This window comes from Medicago sativa, chromosome 2 (genome assembly GCF_051527215.1).
Source record: "Medicago sativa cultivar Bolivia chromosome 2, Bolivia_mono, whole genome shotgun sequence".
NCBI lineage: Eukaryota > Viridiplantae > Streptophyta > Magnoliopsida > Fabales > Fabaceae > Medicago > Medicago sativa.
In genome coordinates this window covers 21,648,189-21,673,125 of record NC_140750.1, presented here as the reverse complement: position 1 = coordinate 21,673,125, position 24,937 = coordinate 21,648,189, and the positions used below count along the sequence as shown (strand labels likewise).

At 33.9% G+C, this 24,937-nt stretch overlaps 3 protein-coding genes and 1 pseudogene across 4 annotated transcripts; all 4 read left to right on the top strand.

The window, feature by feature from the left end:
* Positions 1–2,784: 2,784 nt before the first annotated feature.
* On the top strand, positions 2,785–8,322 carry LOC146945485 (uncharacterized). The gene is made up of 5 exons (XM_085743816.1): positions 2,785–3,337; positions 4,545–5,649; positions 5,905–6,180; positions 6,267–7,049; positions 7,771–8,322. Exons 2-5 carry the CDS (start codon positions 5,107–5,109, stop codon positions 8,320–8,322), a joined length of 2,154 nt encoding a protein of 717 aa, XP_085599942.1. The 5' UTR covers positions 2,785–3,337; positions 4,545–5,106.
* LOC146945486 (TMV resistance protein N pseudogene) lies at positions 2,829–4,725 on the top strand (annotated as a pseudogene).
* Positions 8,323–10,450: 2,128 nt separating the features above from the next.
* Positions 10,451–17,613, top strand: LOC146945484 (DNA replication licensing factor MCM6-like). Of its 2 annotated transcripts, XM_085743817.1 has the most exons (18): positions 10,451–10,589; positions 10,901–11,050; positions 11,166–11,294; positions 11,659–11,821; positions 13,278–13,471; positions 13,572–13,767; positions 13,858–13,932; positions 14,352–14,581; positions 14,674–14,788; positions 15,204–15,278; positions 15,356–15,496; positions 15,584–15,787; positions 15,862–16,002; positions 16,083–16,138; positions 16,226–16,287; positions 16,399–16,557; positions 16,784–16,914; positions 17,000–17,613. In XM_085743817.1, the coding sequence occupies exons 1-18, from the start codon at positions 10,510–10,512 to the stop codon at positions 17,138–17,140; spliced, it is 2,442 nt and encodes an 813-aa protein (XP_085599943.1). In that variant the 5' UTR covers positions 10,451–10,509; the 3' UTR covers positions 17,141–17,613. The 2 variants fall into 2 exon arrangements, with proteins under 2 accessions (XP_085599943.1, XP_085599944.1); XM_085743818.1 differs by lacking the exons at positions 10,451–10,589; positions 10,901–11,050; positions 11,166–11,294 and adding an exon at positions 11,423–11,496.
* Positions 17,614–19,686: 2,073 nt separating this feature from the next.
* PCAP1 (plasma-membrane associated cation-binding protein 1) lies at positions 19,687–21,285 on the top strand. Its single transcript, XM_085743819.1, has 4 exons — positions 19,687–19,909; positions 20,080–20,169; positions 20,461–20,545; positions 20,631–21,285. Exons 1-4 carry the CDS (start codon positions 19,799–19,801, stop codon positions 20,987–20,989), a joined length of 645 nt encoding a protein of 214 aa, XP_085599945.1. The 5' UTR covers positions 19,687–19,798; the 3' UTR covers positions 20,990–21,285.
* Positions 21,286–24,937: the final 3,652 nt, after the last annotated feature.

Here is a 24,937-nt window from a genome sequence, read left to right as displayed (position 1 = left end):
ACCAATTTTTTTTTAATCTTTTTGAAGAAATTTTTCAAACTTTTTCACAAGAACAATAATGTTCTCCATCTTAATTCAAACTATCATCTTGTTGAACAACATTGGACTCCGCCTTCAAGGAAATATTTTATGTTTCTTTTCTCCTTTATCATGTTGTTCCAATCTGACAAGTTCCAGTTCATGCTCTTGTAGTTTTCCAAAGTGTATCGCCAATGACATATTTGCTAGACTTTTCTTTTCTAAAGTGACTGTCACTTTTGGTTTCCATGCCCTTGATAATGATATGAGGATCTCTGGGTTTAATTCATTATTGGTTAGAGTTTTTCCTAAGACAGCGAGATGATAGGTTAGATGAGTGAAACTCTTGCATATCTATGATTTTCGCCCTTGGTAACATTCTAAACATATCATATTCTTGGGAGAGGGTATTGAGTCTAGAACAATTAACTTCATCGGTTCCCTTATGAGTGGTTTCTAGAGTATCACAAATTTCTTTTTGCAGTTTTACAATTTGAGATTCTAAAAAATTCATCCATCCTTACAGCGGATGCAAGAAATTTCTTTTTGTCATAATGTTCACCGATGAAACATGGTGGATGGTTTGCATTATGACCTTCACTTAGAAATAGTTTTGTGGAAGCCATTTTCCTAGATCAAAAGGAGCAGATTACCTCAACAAGGAGCAGATTACCTCAACTCTTGGTATGATGGCAATTGTAAGTTTAGATTATAACCTGAGAGAGAGGGGGGGGGGGGGGGGGGGGGGGATTTAGGTTTTCGAATTTATTGAATAATTTTTGTGAGTTTAGTGTTTTTTGAGCAAAGGCAACATTAATTCATTTCATTCATAATCAACGAATACAGAGTAGTTGGTACATAATTGAAAATATGGGGGCTAGGATGAGATAAAGATGCTCTGACTATGCAATGAGCAACCATATTAGCTTGCCTTCGAACACGCGATACTACAAAGTCGGGTCTATTAAGTAAGAGACTTCTACATTGAAAGACAAGGTCTCCAATTCATTTAGAGGAACCTTTGTGGAACAAATAGCATCTGATAGAGATTTGCAATCAGTTTCAAACAAAACAATGTGCATTCCGTTTGATGTGACCACTTTGATAGCTTCCAATAAGCCTATGGTTTCAGCTTCAAGGATTGTGGTTGAAGGGTGAAAATAATTTGATTTTCCAAGCAATAATAGTCATGTAGAGTCTCTAAAACACATATTGTATCTCATGATGCCGTTATTGTTGAAAGCAGTGGCGTCCACATTACATTTAATCATACCAACTGGGGGGTTGCTCCAATTATGATAGGCTTCAGCTTCATGTCATGGTAACTTTGCTCTTTGCATGCAACTCCACTCATTAAGTGTGTCTTTTGCTCGAGTAACAATGGAGTCCGGTGTGGTGTCAGAGGCTTCCCAAAGCTTTGTGTTTCAACTCTTCCATAGACTCTAAAGAGTCATTGCAACTAAGATTTGTTGTTGTGATTGTAACGTGTTAAATAATTCAAAAAGCATAGCAGTGAAATCATTAGCATTTTGTAGCAGCTCGTGTACAATGCTATGGATCCCTATCAATTTCCAGCAACTAGTCGCTTTTGATCAAACAAAAAAGACGTGCATATGAGATTCTGCTAATAGGTCGCAAGAGACACGTGCGCCAAATAAAAGAGCGAACTCGAGGAGGTACTCACATGTGCCAACTAAAGTTCCAGTCCATATAACTTGAGGAGTATCATTTTAATGGACGCCGTTGTGAGTTTAGTGTTCTTGATAATTTTTTCAGGAAGTTATTATGTAGGTTTGAATAGAAATGTAGAAAAACGGTAAAAATTAAACTAAATCGAATATACATAGATTTCATCGATTTGAAATTATTTTTTGACGAAATATCAAACCAAACCGAATATTACACCTCTTCTTTTTTTTTTTTTTTTGGTGGCCGGGGTTAACTTTCAATCTCATACTACTTCAAAATTCATCAAATAATAGTAGTAGTAGTAGTAGTAGTAGTAGTAGTAGTAGTAGTAGTAGTAGTATTAATAATAATAATAATAATAATAATAATAATAATAATAATAATAATAATAATAATAATAATAATAATAATAATAATAATAATAATAATAATCTATACTATATATAAAGAAAACCACCTCTTTCAGCTCTTTTGGGCTGGATTTTTCATTTCAAAAATGACTTCAATTTTCAATGCAAATAGCACACGTAACAAATATATAAGAATAAATTTAAATATTAAAAAAATTTAACAAACACGATATATGAATATATATATATATATATATATATATATATATATATATATATATCTGGTTTTTTTCCATTATCATTTAAAAAGTGTAACAAACTAGATGAATATATTTATACTAACTTTTTCATTATCCCAATTATATCGTTAAACAAATTTTTTATAATTTTATAATAAAGATTGTTGTTGGTGTCATTAAAAAAAAGAATTTAGATTATTTTTATTATTATATTATTTGGTTTGTTATAGCTTGAAACCAAATGTTTTTAATTTTAATTAAAATCAAAATTTCATAAAAAAACATCGTTCATAATTTTCAAACGTAAACACATTAAAAAAACGGAAAAACGGTTTTCGCTTGTATATATATATATATATAATTCTGTTTTTTTATAGCCGTTATAATATATCATTTCAAATTGACAAGTAGGCAAAAGACAGTGAAAATAACATAATTTAAGCGAGAAGCTAGCCAACGCGCTTCTCTTATTCTTTCATTTCTACTTTGTCTTGTAGTAACTGTTGAAACCAAATCATACCAAATCATATGAATGGCTTCTTCTTCTTCCTCATCCAATCCTCGATGGATACACGACGTGTTCATCAATTTCAGAGGCCAAGACACGCGCAAGAACATCGTATCTCATCTCTACGCAGCTCTTTCAAACGCCGGAATCAACACTTTTCTCGACAACGAAAAGCTTAGAAATGGAAGAGAGCTAGGACCACAACTATTAAAAGCAGTAGAAGTTTCTCAAATAGCAATCGTTGTTTTCTCCAAAAGCTACACCGAATCTAGTTGGTGTCTTGATGAATTAGTACAAATAGTGGAATGTCACAAATCTTTTGGTCAGGTAATTTTGCCTGTATTTTACAACGTTGACCCATCAGTTGTCCGTAATCAGAAAGGTGCTTTTGGTAAAGCTTTGCGATCAACTGCAAAAAGGAGAATCTCAGGATTACCAGAATTTAAGCTAAGGAAGGATCATGTGGTGTCCGGGTGGAGGAATGCACTTACCCTAGCTGCAAATTTATCTGGTTGGGATGTCAACAATTGCAGGTATATCAATACTTTCCCCAATAATTTATTTATTGCCTATTTTTTTAATAAGTTTTTAATCCTTTATAAATATATTTTAGCCCTCTGAAGTTTTTGTTAAATGGTTCTGCAAATATTTTGAACTTTTAAGTCAACGTCTATCTTTTGAACTCTTAACCACTCAACACTCTGTTCCATACAACATCGGCTGTTTTACAATTGTTCAATAAAATTTTCGGTTAATTTGAGCGGTATTTTCGTTTCACATAAAACACCGTAGACTCTTCTCCATTTACATATGCTTCTATTTCTCCGTTGATTTGTACTATGGATTGAAGATATTTAAACCATGTAACTTGTGGTATGATATAATCTCCAACTTACACCTCAAAGGTAGAAATAATCCGCCTTTAGCTAAAATTACATTCCATATACTTTGTCTTGCTTCTACTCAAACAAAAGCCATACACATCTAAGTCTTGTCTTCAAGTCTCCAACCTCCCATTGAATTAGTCCCTCGACTCTCCAAGCATGACTACATCATCTGCAAAAAACATACATCTTGGTGCCAACTCTTGAATATGTTATTTAAGTACATCCAAAACTAAAGTAAAAAGATAGAGGGCTTAGGGTTGACCTATGGTGCAATCGTATTATTATGGGAAATCGTTGGTGGCCCCATCCCATGTCCTCGCACTAGTTGAAGCGCCCTCATACATATCATTGATAGCTCTAATATAAACAATCTTAATCTTTTTCTTCTTATGGCTTTCCACAAAATCTCTCTAGCCACTTTATCATATGTCTTCTCGAAATCAATGAAAACTAAGTGCAAGTCTTTTCTATCCATCCAATATCGTTCCATCACACGTCGAAGTACGTAGATCACGCTTCCATAGTTGACCTCCCAAGCATAAAACCAAATTGGTTATCAGTAAATAGAGTCTCTTTTCTTAGTCTCCATTAAATCACCATTTGATACTGTAAGCTATAAGTTCAAATGTCACTTAAAGTAGCATGTCAAAATTAGCTATAATCTTGTGAAGAAACGCTATAAACTCATTAGAGAATGGCCCTACTTTGAGCATACAAGTTCATGCGCTATAACTTATCCGCTATAAGCTAGTGATTTGATCTGGCCAAATAGAGCCTTATAGTGTTTTTTTTTTGTTTGTAATTTATTCTCATTCTATGTGTTGTCTTGTTTTGTGTTTTATAATTATCTAAGGAATGAAGGTGAACTAGTGAAGCAAATTGTTGGTGACGTTTTCACAAAACTAGACAGTTCATTTCTGTCTATTACCGAGCTCCCAGTTGGGTTGGAACCTCGTGTGCAAAAAGTGGTCGAGTTTATTGAAAAACAATCAAGCAATGTTTGTATGATAGGGATTTGGGGAATGGGTGGATAGGGTAAAACAACCACGGCCAAATCCATCTACAATCGAATACATCGCAAGTTTGTGCATAGAAGTTTTGTTGAAAATATTAGAGAAGCTTGTGAAAATGATTATTATAGAGGGGTTATTCATTTACAAAAAAAAATTCTTTCAGATGCCCTGAAAACAAAGGAGAAGATAGATAGCATTGGGTTGGGAACAAATAAGTTGGAGACAAGACTTAGAGGGAAAAAGGTATTCATTGTACTTGATGATGTAACCTCGTTTCAGAAATTAAAAGCCCTATGTGGAAGTCGTGCATGGTTTGGTACAGGAAGTGTAATAATTGTTACAACCAGAGATGTACACCTTATTAATTTACTTGAAGTTGACCATCTCTGTAAAACCGAGGAAATGAACAAAGACGACTCCCTTGAGCTTTTCAGTTGGCATACATTTCGAGAAGCATGCCCGACGAAAGATTTTAGTCAACTCTCAAAGAAGGTAGTTGCTTATTGTGGAGGATTGCCACTGGCTCTTGAAGTCATTGGATCTTACTTATATGGAAGGACAAAACCAGAATGGGAAAGTGTTCTCTCAAAATTAAAGAGAATTCCCAATGATCAAGTGCATCAGAAACTGAGTATAAGCTACAACGGTTTAGAGGATGATTTAAATAAGGATATATTTCTTGACGTATGTTTTTTCTTTATTGGCAAGGATAGAGCCTATGTTACAGAGATATTAAATGGAAGTGGACTTTATGCTAATATTGGAATATCTGTCCTCATAGAACGGAGCCTCTTAAAAGTTGAAAAGAATAACAAGCTTCAAATGCATGATTTGATACGGGACATGGGAAGAGAAATTGTCCGCCAAAGTTCACCAAAAGAGCCTGGAAAGCGTAGTCGATTGTTGTTCCACGAGGATGTATCTCATGTTTTGGCAAAAAATACTGTAAGAACTTTCTTCACATACAATTCAAAACTTTTGATCATCCCCTGTATTCTTATTAAGATCAAAATATCGTGTTTGTGAATTGTTTTTCTCTTCGTATCTATTGGCTGAAAATTGCCTTTCTTTATCTTTGCATTCTCATTACAAGTGTACTTGAGCTGCACCTCTGCACTCTATATATATCATCACTTTCTAGCAAGCTAATGGAAGAAACATTTCTCCTTACTTTCATTAGCTTTTTGTCTTCACATACAGGGTACAAATACTGTCGAGGGATTGATTGTGAACTTGCAAAGAACAAGCAGAGTTAGCTTCAGTACTAATGCTTTCCAGGAAATGAATAAACTGAGACTTTTACAACTTGACCGTGTTGACCTCATTGGAGATTTTGGGGATATTTCCAACCACCTGCATTGGGTTGATTGGCAACGATTTTCTTTCAAATGTATACCTGACGACTTTTATCAGGAAAATCTAGTTGCTTTTGAGCTAAAATATAGCAATGTTAGACAAGTTTGGAAGGAAGCCATGGTATAAATCTATTTGTATAGCAATGTATGCTGCCACCTTTCCATTTTCCTCTCTAATTTTTCCTTTAAACAATTATCTTCCTGTAGTTAATGGAGAAGCTAAAAATTCTCAATCTCAGTCACTCCAAGTACTTGAGAAGCACCCCTGACTTTTCAAAATTACCAAATCTAGAAAAGCTCATTATGAAGGATTGTCAAAGTTTATCCAACGTACATCAGTCCATTGGAGATCTCAAGAATGTTCTTCTCATAAATTTGAAGGACTGTACAAGTCTTGAAAATCTCCCAAGAGAGATCTATCAATTGAAATCTTTGAGAACTCTCATCCTTTCCGGCTGTTCAAAGATTGACAAATTGGAAGAAGATATTGTGCAAATGGAATCCTTGACATCACTGATTGCAACAGATACATCTATAAAAGAAGTTCCCTATTCAATACTAAGATTGAAAAGCATTGGATATATATCCCTATGTGGTTATGAAGGATTATCACATGATATTTTTCCATCTCTCATTCGGTTTTGGATGTCTCCTACAATGACTTCCTTACCACGCATTCCCCCTTTTAGGGGCATGCCGTTGTCTCATGTTTCCTTGGATGTAGAGAATAATAATAATCTGGGTTTGAGCTGTCTGTTGCCCAAGCTTAACAACCTTTCCGAACTTAGAAGTTTTCAGGTACAATGCCACTCAAAGATTCAACTAACCCGGGAATTAAGAAGATTTATTGATGATCTATATGATGCAAATTTTACTGAACTGGAAACATCACATACATCACAACTCTCTGTTCTTTCTTTGAAGTCACTTTTGATTGGAATGGGAAGTTACCACACAGTTATAAATACTCTTGGCAAAAGCTTATCACAGGTTCCTTCTCTATCCTCTCGCCGTAACTGATTTATTTTTTGAATTAATAGAACATGGAATGAATTTCTATTTGCATTTTCTTTTTTGCCTTCTATGGTAAAAGTTTCTTGAAGATATGAATGTATTTAAGTATATATCGGACAAACTGTTATAAATGCTATGGTCAGACAGTGAGGAGTATAATAGTGAAGAGATAACCATTAGGCCATTACAACTTGAAAGATGTATATGGCATATCAATTTTAGGTGCTATGGCTATGGTATATCGGACAAACTGTTATAAATGCTATGGTCAGACAGTGAGGAGTATAATAGTGAAGAGATGACCATTAGGCCATTACAACTTGAAAGATGTATATGTCATATCAATTTTAGGTGCTATGGCTATGGTATATCGGACAAACTGTTATAAATGCTATGGTCAGACAGTGAGCAGTATAATAGTGAAGAGATGACCATTAGGCCATTACAACTTGAAAGATGTATATGGCATATCAATTTTGCGCATTTTCTTTTAGTAAGAGTTTCACAGCTATTATAAAAGAAAAGAAAAAAATCTGTTCTAAACTTCTACCATTGATGGGTGTGTTACAAAACTTTTTGCTGTTTTCTTTCAACCGATACCCTTATTAGGGAATTTGTAATGACACTATAAATGGCACAAAATATCCATTTGAATGGCGTAATTACATAAATAACTAAGCATATGTTCTTGATGCAGGAATTGAGAACCAATGATTCTATTGATTCTTTCCTTCCAGGTGACAATTATCCTTCTTGGTTGGCCTATACATGTGTAGGACCTTCAGTATATTTTCAGGTGCCTGAGGATAGTGTTTCTGGAATGAAGGGAATAGCTTTATGTATTGTTTATTCATCAACACTTGAAAACATGGTAAATGAATGTCTCACTAGTGTCTTGATCATTAATCACACAAAATTCACGATCCAAATTTACAAGCGAGACACAATAATGTCGTTTAATGATGAAGATTGGCAAGGTGTAGCATCAAATTTAGGAGTTGGTGACAATGTTGAGATTTTTGTTGCTTTTGGGCATGGATTGACAATTAAGGAGACGGCTGTCTATCTAATATATGGTCAGTCGACTATAATGGAAATTGAACCAATAATTGAAGTGGCTGTGCAACCATCTCCTGATGTGGAAATGGAGCTATTACCAAAGACAAATGAAACAATCTTTATAAGACTCGCAAAGAGAGTAGGAAAATGTTTATGCTTGAACCAAAATCGAGATCTCAACAATTTTTGATTAAGCATGCCGTTGTCCTAATATGGGATTCCTTAAGATGTATAAAACCATTCAAAAAAAGTGTACAGCTATAACTTACATGGATACAAGGATTCAAAATTCTGCCACACCGTACCACCAAGGAGTGTGCAGCAACCATGACAAATCGACAAATCAACAACTGGCTTCCGATTCCCTTGTATGGTTTTTGTAATATTTTTCTGGAAGGGAGGACGGACAATGCTTAGGTTTAATATCCACAGATGAGATCTATGAGACAGAGGTATTGTTTGTTTAAATTATTAGCTTTAAAAAATTTCTTGAAAATATAGTACGATTTTTGTATTTTTTGTATAAGATCATTGTAGTGTCATATCATAACATGTAGATGGAGATGTAATTCTTGACTAAACACAGGTGCTCTCTAAGACTAAGTGTGAGAGAAAGTTGTCAAAAAATAGTTGTTCAAATATCATTTCTCTATTTGATGGAAATGAAGTACCTATATTCTAACTTTTAACCCTATTTTGGAGTAGTACTCTATTAATTAATTGGTCATGGGCAACCACTGAAATTGTATGGTCACATTAGACACACAACCATTATACAATTACAACATGATATTAAACTCTATCGATTCGAAACACCTACCTATTCACACACTAATCCCAAAAGTGTTAGGCGTGAGGGTGTGTATCGGAAAAAAACCCATGTCCCACATAGGAGGGATATGACTCTTACTAATAATTTATAAATAGAAGCACTCCTCACCTTACAAAGCGGGTGGTTTGTGGGGGTTGTGATAGACCCAAATTTCAACATGGTATTAAAGTTTATTGATTCGGGCCACCTTATAAGGCTGGTGGTTTGTGGGGTGGTATCAAAGCTTATTGATTTGGGTCACCTATGTATCCACGTACTAAACGCAATAATGCTGAGTGTAAGGAGGTGCATCGGGAAAAACCTAAATTTCACAATGGAAAGATAGCACTCTTTATAAAAGTTTACAGAGAGGCACTCTCCTCACCATACAAAGCTAGTTTTGTAAGGATGAGTTAAGCCCACAATTAAATAGCCCTTAATGAAAGGGCTATGGTCTTGACCTCAAGAAACGAGACATGTCCAGATTTAATTTATACTGTATTTTTGTTGTTGTAAGATTTACTTTGTATTGACTAGCGTTAAGAAGGGTATTAACGTATTTGTCTTTCCTCTTTTTCTATCATGAAATATTCCAACCTCCAAATAAAGTTTGATTCTTGGATGAAACAATTCTTGATCAATTCATGTTTACCTTACAATCGAACTCTAAATTATCAAGGCTTTCTTCCCCGCAAACTAGAGGTTAGCATAAAGAAATAAATAAATAAAGATTTGACTTCGGTTTTTCCTCTTATAGTGAAATTGTTGACATTATAGAGGAATTTGACAAAAAAAAAATTAATTAAAGAATTAAATAATATTATACAAAAGATAAAATTGCATCTAGAACAGTTTAATTGAAAGATAAGAAGTCTCCCCCAAGTCTTGTATCCCTTTTATTTTATGTATAGTAGTGTTTCAGACAGGTACTTTGTGCTCGTTTGTATGCTCTTTTTATTGCGCTAATCTATACTATGTATAAACCAAAAATACCCTCAATTTTTAATACAAATGACATATGTAACAAATAAATAAGAATAAATTTAAACAAAAAACGTAACAAACACAATATGCATATATATATATATATATATATATATATATATATATATATCTGTGTGTGTGTGTGTATGATTTTTTTTCCTTTATCGTTTAAAAAGTGTGTGTATGACTTTTTTGGTAGTGGCCGGGTGTATGACTTTTTTGGTAGTGGCCGGGGTTTGAACCCCGGAAACCCCGGACCTTGCATATTTTTATGCATTGTCCAACCAACTGAGCTAAGCTCACGAGGACTATTTTGATTAAACATATTGAGTAATGATGGATAGATTTTTTTTATTTAATTTATCAAAAATATATATTTGTTGTGGCTGAAGTAAATTAATTTTTTTTGTCTCAATCTAAAATTTCTTATAGACAAACTTTGATAAGAGAGTCATTGACGTGAGGGTGAGGCCTGGTCAAAGGCCCACACAATCGTTGGTTTTCGCGCCAAATCCCAAAACTACTAATTCTGAAGTGATGCGACGTTAGGGTTTTCAGAATCAGAAGAGAAATCAAGCAAATATGGAAGCATACGGCGGTTACTTGGTGGATAAGGAAGCCGTTACGCTTGTTGAGAACAGATTCTTAGATTTTCTCAAAAGGTTATCTCCTTCTTCATAAACTTTGTTTAAGAGATTTTTTATAATGATGATTGGAATGAAGTGGAATTGAATAAAATAGACTGATTATAAAAAAATACTAATGTTCAAACGAAAAAAAGTTGCAGAGACATCTGATATGTAGGAGCGCAAGTTCAAACCTGTCATTCTGCATTCGACTTTTTCCGCAAGACTCTTAAGAACAATAAAAAAAAAACTAGATTTTTTTTGTCATGCCATGTTGTGCTTTTCAACAATCGATAAATAAATAAATAAAATCTGAATAATTGTATTTGTTTGAGTTGAATCACCAGCTTCAGGTTCAGGCAACAAAATGAGCTATGTTATGAAGAAGAGGTAGAAGTGATGATAAGCAATGAGTCAAATACCATGTTCATCGATTTCGAACATGTCATGAAACACAATGATGTTTTACAGAAAGCAATCTCAGATGAATATTTGAGGTTAACTTTTCAATTTTTGTTTTAGAGGAAAATCTTGAAAACCTAAAGTGGCTTGCTATTTTGGGAGGTAACTGGAACTGATAATTGTTTTTTTTGTGTTGATGATTATATATAGGTTTGAACCTTATTTGCAAAATGCTTGTAAGAGGTTTGTTATGGATGTGAAGAAAACCAACAAATTATCTGAGGATAGCCCTAACAAGGACATTAACATTGCATTCTACAACATTCCAATTGTGAAACGGTATTTGTGTTTCCATTTCAGGTTTCGTTCTCAATTAATTATTAATTTTAGTTTGATTTAATTATAATTAAACATGGAGAGTTTCAATTCGGCATTAAAATTAGTTTCACTGATTGTGCTTTTAGGAGTGAGTCCTCAATTTAAGTGTGGATATGTTTGAGTGTGTGTTGGGTTATGAAGCACTGACAATACTGCTACATCGGTAATAATTTCATACAATGAAATAATTGAATTTAATGTAACCGCATCTAGGGTGTCGTGTTAGTGTCAGATACCGATATGTTTCGGACACCAGATATGCCTTTAATTTGAAGTGTTGGTGCTATGGGGTGTGTTGTTCACCTTGGAACTTATACATATGCAGGTTAAGAGAATTGACTACATCAGAGATTGGAAGGCTTGTATCTGTGACAGGAGTTGTAACAAGGACAAGCGAGGTTCGACCCGAGCTTCTCCAAGGAACTTTCAAATGCCTAGAATGTGGTGGGATAATAAAGAATGTTGAACAACAGTTTAAGTATACTGAGGTGATTAACAGACCATTAATATGTTTATTTTTTTGAAGTGCAAATACTTTCATTGGAAAACAACAGAAACAGAATCATTACAGAGCAAGTGAGAAATTTGGGGTGGGACATTCCCCACCCAATTTTTAGAGCCAACTACCTTGGACATTTGAACTAACTCATGAGCAACAGAGTTTTGATTTCTACTAATAGCAGTAACCTTAATATACTCAAACAAATTTAAAATAGAATTATAGAACAACAATCTTCGATAATTGGATCAATTGCAGCCATTATAGCCTTGCCATTGATACAATCCACAACAGTAGCAGCATCGGGCTCGACCACCACCTTGTTTAAACGCAAGTCTTTTGCAACTGAGAGACACCATCTCAAACCAAGTGCCTCTGTCAACATAGGACTCAAATCCACTTCTTCTCTTTTGCACGCAGCCAGACTGACAGCACCCGTATGATCTCTTGTTACTAGTCCCCAACCCGTAACGCCATCATTAAAGCAACCTGCATCTACATTCAATTTTGCCCAGTTATTTTGAGGAGGAAACCAGTTCGCAGCACATGGAATTGGAACAATTTGAGGGGCAGGTTTGCAATTAGCTTCATTGAAGTCACAAATGAGTTTTGTAGCATTGTTGGCAATAATTGCTGGTATGAACTTCTGATCCTCAAAAATAAGTTTATTCCTAGCATCCCAAACTTTCCAAAGCAATGAGCAGAAGCATTGTGAGGCAAAGACATTACCACATGATAGCCAATGTAACAACCAATCACCAAGGTTCATAGATGGGGGTATGTGAATTCCCATAGAACTGCAAAACCATGTCGCTTTTGTTGAATGACATTGCATGAATAGGTGCTCAGCATCTTCATCATGTAGGCGACAAATTGGGCATTTCAAGTCCAAATTGATTCCTTTTTTCCATAAGTTGACACAAACAGGCAGAATATTCTTGACTAGTCTCCATAGGAAGTTTCGGATTTTGTTGGGTACCGGGGATTTCCATATTGCTTTCCAGAGTTTGCTATTCAACAAAGAAGATGAGCTTAGAACCTGTCTCACATTCTCCTCGGTCAGTAGGTGGTAGGCTGACTTCACAGAGTAAATTCCATCTTTCTCCCAATGCCAAATGATTCTGTCATCTGAGAGTCTAAAGGATAGTTGGATTTTTGTGATCTGGGAAGCCGCAAACTGGTTAAAACATGAAGCAATGAGGTCTCTCTTCCATTTCTTTGTATCTAAATCAATAAGATCACTAACAGTGGCTGTTGAGGGGAGATTTTGCACCAGGCCATGAACTTTGAATTTTGTTTGGTCCGGGAGCCACTTGTCATGCCAAATTTTGATACTATTAATATTATTTTAGTTCTTGTTATATCTATTTATTAATACTATATTATTTATCATTTGGTATATATTTTGATTTTATTATTGTGGTTGTGATATTATGCCACTGCAGCCAAATACCTGTCCAAATGCAACCTGTAACAATCGAACAAAATGGGCACTATTGCGCGAAGAGAGCAAATTTACTGACTGGCAAAAGGTCAGAATGCAGGAGACATCCAAAGAGATACCTGCAGGCTCGTTGCCAAGGTCATTGGATGTTATTCTTCGTCATGAGATTGTCGAACATGCCAGGGCTGGTGACACGTGAGATTTACCTTGCCCCTAGTCTGCTTAAACTGATCAAATCATAGTGAAATTCAAGTGTTCATTTATAAATAATCAAACGCAATCTGTCTTCTTGTAGGGCGATTTTTACGGGCACTGTAGTTGTTATACCTGATATATTGTCATTGGCGTCCCCTGGACAGAGGGCAGAATGCCGTCGGGAAGCCTCTCAACGCAAGGGTTCAACATCTGGTAATGAAGGTGTGAGGGGCCTTAAGGCTTTGGGAGTCAGAGATCTTTCCTATCACCTAGCTTTTATTGCGAACTCTGTTCAGGTTGGTTCTTTGTGGATTGTTATTGGTATATGCTCACGTCATGCGGTATTAATTTTGTGAGAGATGTGTTTTATTAACGGTTTGTTTCAGATTTGTGATGGTAGAAGAGAAACAGATATCAGGAATAGAAACAAGGATTCAGATGAAGATGATCATCAATTTACTGTTAGTTCATGATGCTCTCCATCTTTATGCATTATTATGAGAGCACCTGATTTTGATTTCACATTTTCAGCTTTTGTGACTAATAACTGGTGTTGCCTTTATTATGACTATGAACTTCGTTGAATGTTCATATTAATTAGCATCATTAGCTACTTTCCCTTGCCTTAATCAGTTACAAATTTTAGGTTGCTCACTATTCGGCCTACTTTTCCCCAATATTTATCAAATCAATGTTTTATATGTAATACTAATAGATATTTCTTGTTCATTTGCTTTTCTTGTTCAGCATTTGTTGCATACCTTAACCTGATCATTTTTCCCTAACACATGCACTATACACAAGTTTTTTTGGGTCAAATATCTGCCGCGTTTCTGAAGAAAATAATTAACCCTCTATATTTGGATGTTTGATTTGATAGGCACAGGAACTAGATGAAGTTGAACGAATGAGGAACACTCCCGATTTCTTCTGCAAACTTGTTGACAGTGTTGCACCAACGATTTTTGGTCATCGAGAAATCAAGCGGGCAATCCTCCTTATGCTTGTGGGTGGTGTCCACAAACTTACTCATGAAGGCATCAACCTCAGAGGGGACATAAATGTCTGTATTGTAGGAGATCCCAGCTGTGCAAAATCTCAATTTCTCAAGTACTTCCCTTTTTATTTTATTTTTTTGGTTACTTGATACTGGTTAGTCTATCCAATTTGAATCGCTTATTTATGCTTGTTTACCGTTTCAGGTATACTTCAAGCATCGTTCCAAGATCTGTTTATACATCTGGGAAATCATCATCTGCTGCCGGCTTGACTGCAACTGTTGCTAAGGAACCAGAAACTGGGGAGTTTTGTATCGAGGTAAAAATCATCAGTTGCTCTTTTGGAAGTATTAAAATTTGTAGTTGGATGGGGCTGCCCGACGAAATAGATACCAAGTTCTTACAATTTCAATTGTTTCCTTTCGTTTGTGTTTTACTCTTTGTTTTAGCAAATTTAAAATGTTAATTGTATAACATTTTCTACTTGAAGAAAGCTAATACAACTGTTCATTTGAATTACTTAATAAAACATAATAACTGGATTAGAACTTCTTTGGTTGAATTTACTCCATTGCATGTTGTAATTAGTATTTTACATCTAGCAACCAGTATAGAGAGTAGCATAAAAATTATTTGCGATACATGACTTAGAGGCAAAAAAGAATTCAAAAGGAGTGGGTTAATAAGTTCAGGCGTTATATATGTTTAGGCCTTATGTAAGAGCTTGTTTTCAGGCTGGCGCTTTGATGCTTGCTGACAATGGCATATGCTGCATTGATGAATTTGACAAGATGGACACCAAAGATCAGGTAAGAGGCGTATCTTTCTTTGGGTTGCAACTCATGGTAATGGACTGTCAAGTATCTCATATTTGATTGGACTGAAGGTTGCAATTCATGAAGCCATGGAGCAGCAGACTATTAGTATCACAAAAGCAGGAATACAAGCAACACTTAATGCCCGTACTTCCATTCTTGCCGCTGCTAATCCTTCTGGGGGAAGATATGATAAGTCTAAATCACTGAAGGTAATATGCTCTGATAATCCGGCTATTGATCACTTTGCTATCGAATATAACTTGGCCTAATTAGTTTTGGCCCTTTCCATATTTTAGTACAATGTGTCTCTTCCACCAGCTATACTTTCTAGGTTTGATCTTGTATACGTAATGGTTGATGACCCGGATGAAACAATAGATGCTAACATAGCTCAACATATCGTGAAAGTTCATCAAAAGCGCGATGATGCTCTTGATCCTGCATTCACCACAGCAGAACTAAAGCATTACATTGCCTATGCAAAAACTCTCAACCCAACGGTTTGATTTTTTCGTCTTTTGTTTTGGATTATTTTGCCTTCGTGCTTATCTCTTACTTAGCTTGATTCATGCAGCTCACATCAGCTGCCAGAAATCGACTTGTGAATTCTTATGTTTCTCTCCGTAGGAGTGATACATATCGTATGACCGTTAGGCAGTTGGAGGCATTAATCAGGCTGTCGGAGGCCACTGCACGGATATATTTGGAAAATCAGGTGTTTAAAGTTTTTAGAGGCTGGTCAGTATGCATTAGTTATATATTTTCCTTCCCTAGTCTAAAGAAGATTTGTAACAGGTACAACTTCATCATGTTCATTTAGCAGAACAAATGCTTAAAACATCCATAATAAGGTAGGACATATCTTTTTTACTTCTTTCAATTTTAATTTGGAATCTGGCTTTTGGCAAAAACTGCACATCTTACTTTTTGTCCTGCAGAGTGGAGTCTAGTGAGATTGATCTGTCTGAGTTTCAAGAACCAAACACGGAGGACGCCGCAGGTAATGGCGATCAAAATGATAATAAGAGATGCTGGTGATAAAGTGGGAAACTCTACTTTAAAATCATATATTTGATAAATTTAATTATTTATTAGTATAATTACCTTGCAGAAAGTCCAGCAGATGATGGATCTTACCCCCAAGGGAAGAAAATTTCTATAAGCTATGAAAAATTTCAGAGGATTACTAGGGCCCTTGTGGTGCGCCTTAGACAGCACGAAGAGAATGTGGAGCACCTTAGACAGAACGAAGAGACTGAGGTGCAAGAAGGTAATATATATGATCATTTGTTATATTATACTTCATAATTAAATTATTGTACATTGTAAAAATTAATTCCATACTGTTCAGGCTCTGAAGCTTGAATACCGCTGTCTCTGATGTTGTCTCTGATGTACATAAGATTTATTTATATGAATATTTTGTCAGGGATACTACCAAGTGTCCAATGTGATCACATATTGAAAGGTGAATTTTCTGTGGCATTGTGTTGCAGGAACTGGTTTGTCTGGGATGAAGCAACGAGATTTGATTAAGTGGTATGTAGAACTGCAAAATGAGAAAAATAAATACAGGTCTACAGAGGATGCAGCGCAAGAAGTTAGCGAAATTAAAGCAATTATAGAGGTATATACTTACTTATTTTTACATCCTTAAAAGGATTTACAATATTATTGGCAATCATGTTAACTGTATCAATCATTTCCTGTAGATCTTAGTTCAAAGAGAGGGACATTTGATAGTGGTAGATGATGGTAGGCAAGCAGCAGCAGAAGCTGCGGGTGGAGAGCACTCCACATCGGTGTCCATAAATGATCGAATTTTGGCTGTCGCTCCTAATTACTCCCTCTAATTTCGAATATAAGCAACAAAAAATATCTTTCGATTAAGTTGATTCTATTTAATAATTACTTATTACTCCCTCTTTTATTCTTTTATTAAACAAGTTTCTAAGAAAGGTATTTTAGATATTACAATTATTTTTTTGGTTGCACAAAGAAAATTAAATTACTTACGCTATATTTGAAGAATGGCGAATTACATTTTTATTGCTTATATTTGGAATTTGAAATGGAAGGGAGTATGTCATTCATAGACAGCCTAGTAATGACAAAAGAAATTGCAAATGACTCATTTTGCAGTCACAATATTCCAGTGACTTAATGGTTCACATTGTGACTTGTATAGTTCATCCATTGCATTTTTGGTTCTCATCATCATCACTTTACTGCTGAAGTTTGACAATGTTCAAAATATAGTAAACTGTATTTAAAATGGTCCTCTATATTTTCTTACAATAAAAGCGATACTAATTTAAGAGTTGAATCATGTGTGCTTTTTACTTTGAATTGAATTATTTTCAGTTTTGAACAATTTTTTCAGAGATGATTAGTAATTGTCAAAAGAACCTATTCAACAGTAAATTCTAAACGTGGTCAAGGCCAAATATTTTGGCTTCTATGTGAAACACTACCATGCTTTGATGTGCATTTGCGGCTTGTGAATCGTCCAATCAAAATTAGACAGTTCATAGTTCACTTTTAGCCGTTTTGGTTTGAGTTAAAAATAGATAGTTGTTGAAATACAAGGTGTCTAGTTTTGAGCAAATGATCTTCAACTACAACAAATACGAGAAAATATCAATATACACAAGACTGTTATCCCTAAACTTTAGGGTCATTTACGAGTTTTAAGTCTTGCCAGTAAACCAAGCTATATTTACATTTTGTTTTACTAAACTAGACCACATTTACTAAAATCTTAGAACTTTTATAACAATCATAGTATGTAATTTTTACAAGAATTTTTTTAATCCTTATCATTAGTAATCAAAATCATCAAGTTGTAAAAGTGAGGACATGGTCTAACATCTCTTCACAAAAGCTAATTTTTACCATTAAGCTCCGGTCTCTATAAAATGTGCTACTTCTTACTAGTTAAAGATAGATTAAATATTTTCTTATCTTTGTAGTTTTCTTTATGCTTCCACTTGTCTCAAATAAATAATTTATCTTCATTTTATAGTTTTAATTTTTATATTAAACATTTACTTAACAAATTATATAATATTAAAATATATTTCTAATTCATTTTAGATCATTTGACCATGAATGATTGATTGATTTGATTCAATCATGTTAGAAAATGCTTTTCTCATCGTTTTTTTCTTTTGTGGTGGTCAGAGTTTGAACCCCGAACCTTGCATATATTATGCAGTGTTCATACCAATTGAGCTCACGAGGACGCTTTTTCATTACATATATGAGATGGCTACCGAATTCTATTGAGTTTGTGTAAATAAAAAAAAAACATTCTTAATAAGAAAATATTTCAAAATGACACGTTGGAACAGTTTGAAGTTTGAACATAATCAAAGTCTTTGAGGGATTGATGACATAACCAGCTAAGCCATGTGCCAAGTTTCAATTGAGAAGCCAGAGTGAACATAAACGCATTTTTGTCCTGAACAACCCACAAAAACATGTATAATTGATTTAGCCAACTTACATGAGTTACAGAGATCAACATCAAAGAAAGGCATTGAATTGAATTCAATAAAAATTGAAATAATATACATTACGTATAACATAAAAATACAAAATGTAAAGGACCCACGTATGATATTGCCACCTATGGAATAAGCCCATTGCCAACTGTCATTTCCCCCACAAAAGTTTTGTTCCTTTTATATCCTTATAGATCCCCACATAATTACCACCAACACACCTAACCCTATTAAAATAAAGTTGTGTGAATTTGCAATTTTGTCCTTGTATTTTTTGTCTTTTGATCCCCCAATTTTAAGAAAACGGGTTATAATAATATGACATTTCACCATGACATAAATAAATAAATAAAGTTTGATCGAATATTGTTTTAGTGAAATTTAAACTCAGGTCCTCTTAAATGGTCTTATCTGCAGTTTATTAACCATCTCATAAATAAAGTTTGATCGAATATTTGTTAAATTGTTGTTAGTCTTATTCGTTCGATTTGGATCATGTATTTTTTGAATCCGTTTTGTTAAGCCCGTATATGAGTAGTTCAATCAAAATTAAACGGTTCAGAGTGCATGTTTGCGCAAATACAGAATAATCTCAACCTTTAGAAATTTAGGTCAAATCAACGATTTATGGTTAAATCAAACAACTAGGATTGCATGTCTTGGAACCCAAGTCTTACTTTGACATGTCATAGTACTTGCATGGGGGGTGACAAGAGAGGGCAGTGAAGTAATTTCACCAACACAGCAGGCTGATTGGCTGTCATGAAAGGTCATGCATGTAATTTGGTTGGAATTTAGAGGCTTATTTGGTTGTACATTTGGAATTATGCATGGTGTGTGTGCTGGAATGGTTCCTACAATGTTATAAAAACTTTTTATTTATATGTATATGTATGTCTGTGGTGCTTATTTTGGAGAGACAAGTGGCTTGAGTTGAGTTCGACTTTGATAGTTATAAGAACTCAAGGTTAAGGACCACAGAGAAAAAACATTTGGAAGCAAAAGATGGGTTACTGGACAACAAAGGTTCTTCCCAAGATCAAGAAGGTTTTTGAGAAGAATAGTACTAAGAAAACAGCTGCTGCTGAGGTTTCCAAGACCTTTGATGAGTCAAAGGTTTGTTTTCTTAAATTTTAAACTTTCATGTACAAATTGAGTGTTTTTTCTTTTTTTTTGTCTTATGTTTTTTTATATACGTTGAAAATGAAAAAGTAGTTCATATATTTGATTTTTTTTTTTTTTGACAAATAGTTCATATATTTGATGTGGTTCGGTATTTTGTTTAGGAGGGAATCAATAAAGAGTTTGAGGAAAAGAAAACTGAACTTCAAACAAAAGTACTTGCTGTATATGAAGCATCTTCAACTGAAATCAAGGTAAGAATATACTTATATAATTAAGTATACATATCTATATACATACACATATACATGATCTATATTTTTGTATGTTCCCTCCGTAACAAAATATAAAAGCAAAAAATATATGTATATGGTTCAAATTTAAATCAGATTCATTTAGACTAGATACATGTATCTGGTTAAAATTTGGGCCACATACATGATATTTTTACTTATACATGTATATATGTATGTGTCAAAATATAAAAAATAAGAAGAGAAAAAGACACCAATATTGATGGAAAATTTTCAATATCACCTTTACAGAGTTTGGTCAAAGAACGTGATGTAGCAGGTCTAAAGAAGAACTCAACAGAAGCTCACAAATTCATAGAAGAACTTGTTAAAATTGGTAAAGTATTTATAGTTTTCCGGCAACCTTATTTGTTTATTTTTGAAGAAAAATATATTGATACAAGTGATTATATATATTTCAGATTTTCCTGGATCAAAAGCAGTATCTGAAGCATCATCCAAGTTTGGACCAGCCTTAGTTTCAGGTCCAGTTTTCTTTGTTTTTGAGAAGGTATCAACTTTCATAGTCACAGAAGAAAAAGTTGAAGAAGCACCTGCTACTACAGAAACAAAAACAGAAGATGAAACAAGTGGTGTTAAAGAGAGGGAAATAGTTGTTGAAGAAGAGAAAAAGGAAGAAACAAGTGAGAAAATTGAATCTTCTGCAGAAAAGGTTGAAGAAAAGGATGCAGCTGAGCCGGCTCCTCCTCCCGCGGAGAAACAGGAGGAAAAACCGGTTGAGCCGGCTGCAGTTGAACAAGTAGAACCACCAAAGGCTTGAAAGTTTGTTGATCAAGATCATAAATATGCTGTATATGTGTAATAGTTTGCATATACTAAAAAATTGTTACATACAAATCTCTTATTCTTTTATATATCTGTAATTGAATTTGCTTTGCTTAGTTTGATGCATGTGAAAATGTGAATGTTTATGGTGAATCATTTTGTAATTTTCATTTTTCATTTTATTGTCAAGGAATTGTGACTTTGGATTGGATCAAATGCTTCATTCAATCCTTTATGTTTGTTGTTTCATATTAAAGTTGTCAATTCCATATATGTCCCTGTTTTGCTTTATTTTCCTTTTATTTTTGGGGTTGTATTTTTGCATTAAGTTTATATACACCGGGCATTGAGCACAAACTATAATATTTTTTATAACAATCTATCAATTTTGTAAATGGTTAATCCATGTTTGAAAACTTGACTGCGTCGTCTTTAGCGGGTCTCTCCTCTTAATTGAATCCAACAAGCATAGATTTTTTTAAAAAAATTTGAGTCTAATTTCACTCGGACCAATGCGACGGTAATGTTGCTTGAGAGCATAATTTTATGGAAACTTGAACAGATTTTTTTTTTTTGATAGAAAAGACAAGGACTAGCTTTTCTTTTATTTGTTTTGATTTACAGAAGATGTAAACAAGCACCTTTATTTATTGAAATTATTATCAAACCTCTCACATCATTGCATCTAAATCTTAGAGACGTGTTTATTGAGCTCACGAAATCAAAAAATATGTATAATTTAATAAGTCAAATTTTGAGTTGGATATTTATCCAAAAAAAAAAAATAGAGCTGGATATATAGTATTGACGTATTGTAGGTCCATTTAAACGTAGGATTATTAGTTCCGTTTACAAATCATGAACCAACCCCACATGAGAAAAAAAATAAATCTTTAATATGCAATTATCTAAGAGTCATGGCAACCCACTTGAATTGGTTTGATGATGTTGGATTAGGATATTAGAATGTGTTTTTTTTTTTTTTTAAGTATGTGGTTCAATTCATTGAGTTAGATTAACTTCATAAAACAAAAAAAAAATATGGCAACATAATTATAGAAATCGCCTCTAAAATGAATAATTATAGATATCGGTTATTAACATTAAAAAAAATAGATATCGGTTATTCGGTTATGATTCAGTTAAACTACAGCCCCATCACCATCCACCTTTGCCACTTTATTCAATGGATTATGACAAAATTGTTTAGGATATCCTCGAGCTCATATTTTGTATTCTCTTCATTGAAACAATTGTATTATTTGTAACAAGTTTCAGAACAATTCCTTCTATCCATTCTTGAATAATAATGTCGTTTTATGAATATTTATCTTCTACTTTATTGTTTTTTTTTTATATTGTGCATAGTGATCTTTGGACCTTACTTATTCTAAGTTCAAGTAGACATCTTTATTATCTTTTATTTCTTGGTACAGATTTTTTATGGTCTTTTCCCCTTGCAAATCAACCTCAAGTGCATTCCATTTTCTCCGATTCCCTACTCACGTTAAAACACAATTTAAAAGAGAAATTAAATACTTTCAATGTGACAATGAAAAAGAGTGCGACAATGCACCTTTTCATAAGTTTTGTGAACTTAATGGATTGACCATCAGATTTTCCTTTCCTCATACATCTCAAAATAGAAAAGGCGAAAGAAAATTTTGCACCATAAACAACATTATCTGAACTCTTCTTGCTCATGCCTCCCTACCACCTTCATTTTGACATCATGCCCTACAATGATCATTTTCGTACCACCTTAATACATAAAATGATCATAGTTGGAAAATGATCCTTCAAGACAAATATGATGCTCTTATTGGAAATAAGGCACAAGACTTGGTGCTCCTTCTGTCCCATGCTAACATTATTTAAAGTTTGTGGATTTTTAGGCATAAGAAAAAATTTGATTGATCTTTTAAGTGTTATAAAGCTCAAGTAGTAGGTGGTGGTGCCGGTCAACAAACTGGTATAGATTATGGTGAAACTTTTAGTCTGATAGTCAAACTAGCTACTATCTAAATCATAGTGTTTTCATAAACTAGATGTCAAAAATGCATTTTTGCATGAGAATCTTGATGAAACTGTGTACATGCACCAACATCCTAGTTTTTGCAATCCCAATACTTTGATTACATATGATTTCTAAAGAAGTCACTCTTTGTACTCAAACAAGCACCGTGCTTAGTACCGGTGTTTCATTTATTTTGTCTCTCCATTAGATTTCACTCATAGGGGCTGAAATTATTATTTACTTATCACCGCAATGATAACACATCTTACAATCTTCGCTATGTGGGTGAAATTATTCTTGTTTTGTCTTTTGATGCTCTCCACCAACCCATCATGCTTCATGCCTAAATTGTACTCCAAATTTGCTATGAAGAATTTGGATCCCTTGAAATATTTTATGGGTATATCTATTACACGACATTAATAAGGTCTTATTATTTTACAAAAAGAAGTATTTCGAAGAAATCAATGAGCGGGAACATATGTCTTCCTACAAACCATCTTCTACATCGGTTGACACACGAGTTAAACTCAGCGGTGCTTCAAGTAATCCATATCATGACCCAATTGAATATTGCACTATTGTCAAAGCCTTACAATACTTGACATTTACAAGACCAAGTATCTCATAGGTCGTTCAACAAATGTGTCTTTTTATGCATGATCCGAAGACACGACATATGACTACTTTGAAGCAAATCATATGATACATCAATGCTACTCTTACTTTCGATTTACATCTTTATCCCTCCTCTATTGATAAACTCACTACATATACCAATGAAATTGAGATAGATATGTCCGGATATTGAATATAAAGGAAAATTTGATATCTTAGTCTTCTAAGACAACCTACCTTGTCTCAATCCAATAACTAAGTTGACTATTGTGGAGTCGCAAATATATTTTCCAAACCGTGTTGGCTTAAAAAATTTGTTTGATGTTTAATTGTCATGTCAAAGAATGCTACATTAATCTATTGTGATAACGTGAGTGAGGTGTGTATCTTTCCGGCAATTTGATTCAACATCAACGCACTAAGCACATCAAGATGGATAAACATTTTATACAGGAAAAATGCTCGTGGAAAAGTATGGGTCTTACATGTTCCTTCACATTAGAATATTGATAACATCTTCACTAAAGGACTTCTCCAACAACTCTTTGATGATTTTTTAGGATAATATAAACATTCATCAACGTCACATTTGACTACAATAGGGTGGGTGTGTTGGAATATGTAAATATGTAAATATCTTTGCATTTATTTGGGAATCATGGCAATATAATTATAGGAATTGGTTACAATATGTATTTAGGATTATGTGCAACAAAGGAATAATAGTGTGGAATGACGTGAGTGATATGCCCTATAATAATGTCCTATGACAATAAAAGATTTGGCATTTACGTGTGTCCATTAATGACTCAATTCTCTTTCTTGAGAATTTATCCGATGTTTTATTTACGATCTACACTAAGGGTATGTTTGGAACCAAAGAAAGTAGAGGGAAAGATAGGTATGAAGACAGAAAGTTTTTTGAAATTTGTGATTTCATGGTTTGGATCAATTATTACTGTAGCAAGGAAAGATTGTTTTTGGTGGGGTCCACGTACAAACTTGTTTCTGCTCTATATAGGATGGAAAGGGCACGGAGAAGGCTGAAAGACTAATTGCCTTGCCATTTTCTATTTTTTATTGAATATGACCGTACCTAAAAAAAAATGGCAAATCAAAAACATGTATTATATATTTATTTCTACTGTCTGTCAAGATATATTTATTATTTATTAATATATTCATTTATTTATCTAATAGGTATATTAATAAAAATATTATATTATTTAATTAAGGGTTAATTAAGTTTTTAGTCTCTATAAATATTCACAGTTTTGTTTTAAGTCCCTACAAAATAAAATCACACTT

Coding starts and splice junctions, on each gene's coding strand:
- LOC146945485 (XM_085743816.1), top strand. CDS start 5,107: ATGAACAAAGACGACTCCCTTGAGCTTTTCAGTTGGCATACATTTCGA. Junction 5,650..5,904: donor ATGTTTTGGCAAAAAATACT/GTAAGAACTTTC, acceptor CTTCACATACAG/GGTACAAATACTGTCGAGGG. Junction 7,050..7,770: donor TTGGCAAAAGCTTATCACAG/GTTCCTTCTCTA, acceptor TTCTTGATGCAG/GAATTGAGAACCAATGATTC.
- LOC146945484 (XM_085743817.1), top strand. CDS start 10,510: ATGGAAGCATACGGCGGTTACTTGGTGGATAAGGAAGCCGTTACGCTT. Junction 11,822..13,277: donor AACAGTTTAAGTATACTGAG/GTGATTAACAGA, acceptor ATGCCACTGCAG/CCAAATACCTGTCCAAATGC. Junction 13,768..13,857: donor TTATTGCGAACTCTGTTCAG/GTTGGTTCTTTG, acceptor GGTTTGTTTCAG/ATTTGTGATGGTAGAAGAGA.
- PCAP1 (XM_085743819.1), top strand. CDS start 19,799: ATGGGTTACTGGACAACAAAGGTTCTTCCCAAGATCAAGAAGGTTTTT. Junction 19,910..20,079: donor AGACCTTTGATGAGTCAAAG/GTTTGTTTTCTT, acceptor TATTTTGTTTAG/GAGGGAATCAATAAAGAGTT. Junction 20,546..20,630: donor AGAAGAACTTGTTAAAATTG/GTAAAGTATTTA, acceptor TATATATTTCAG/ATTTTCCTGGATCAAAAGCA.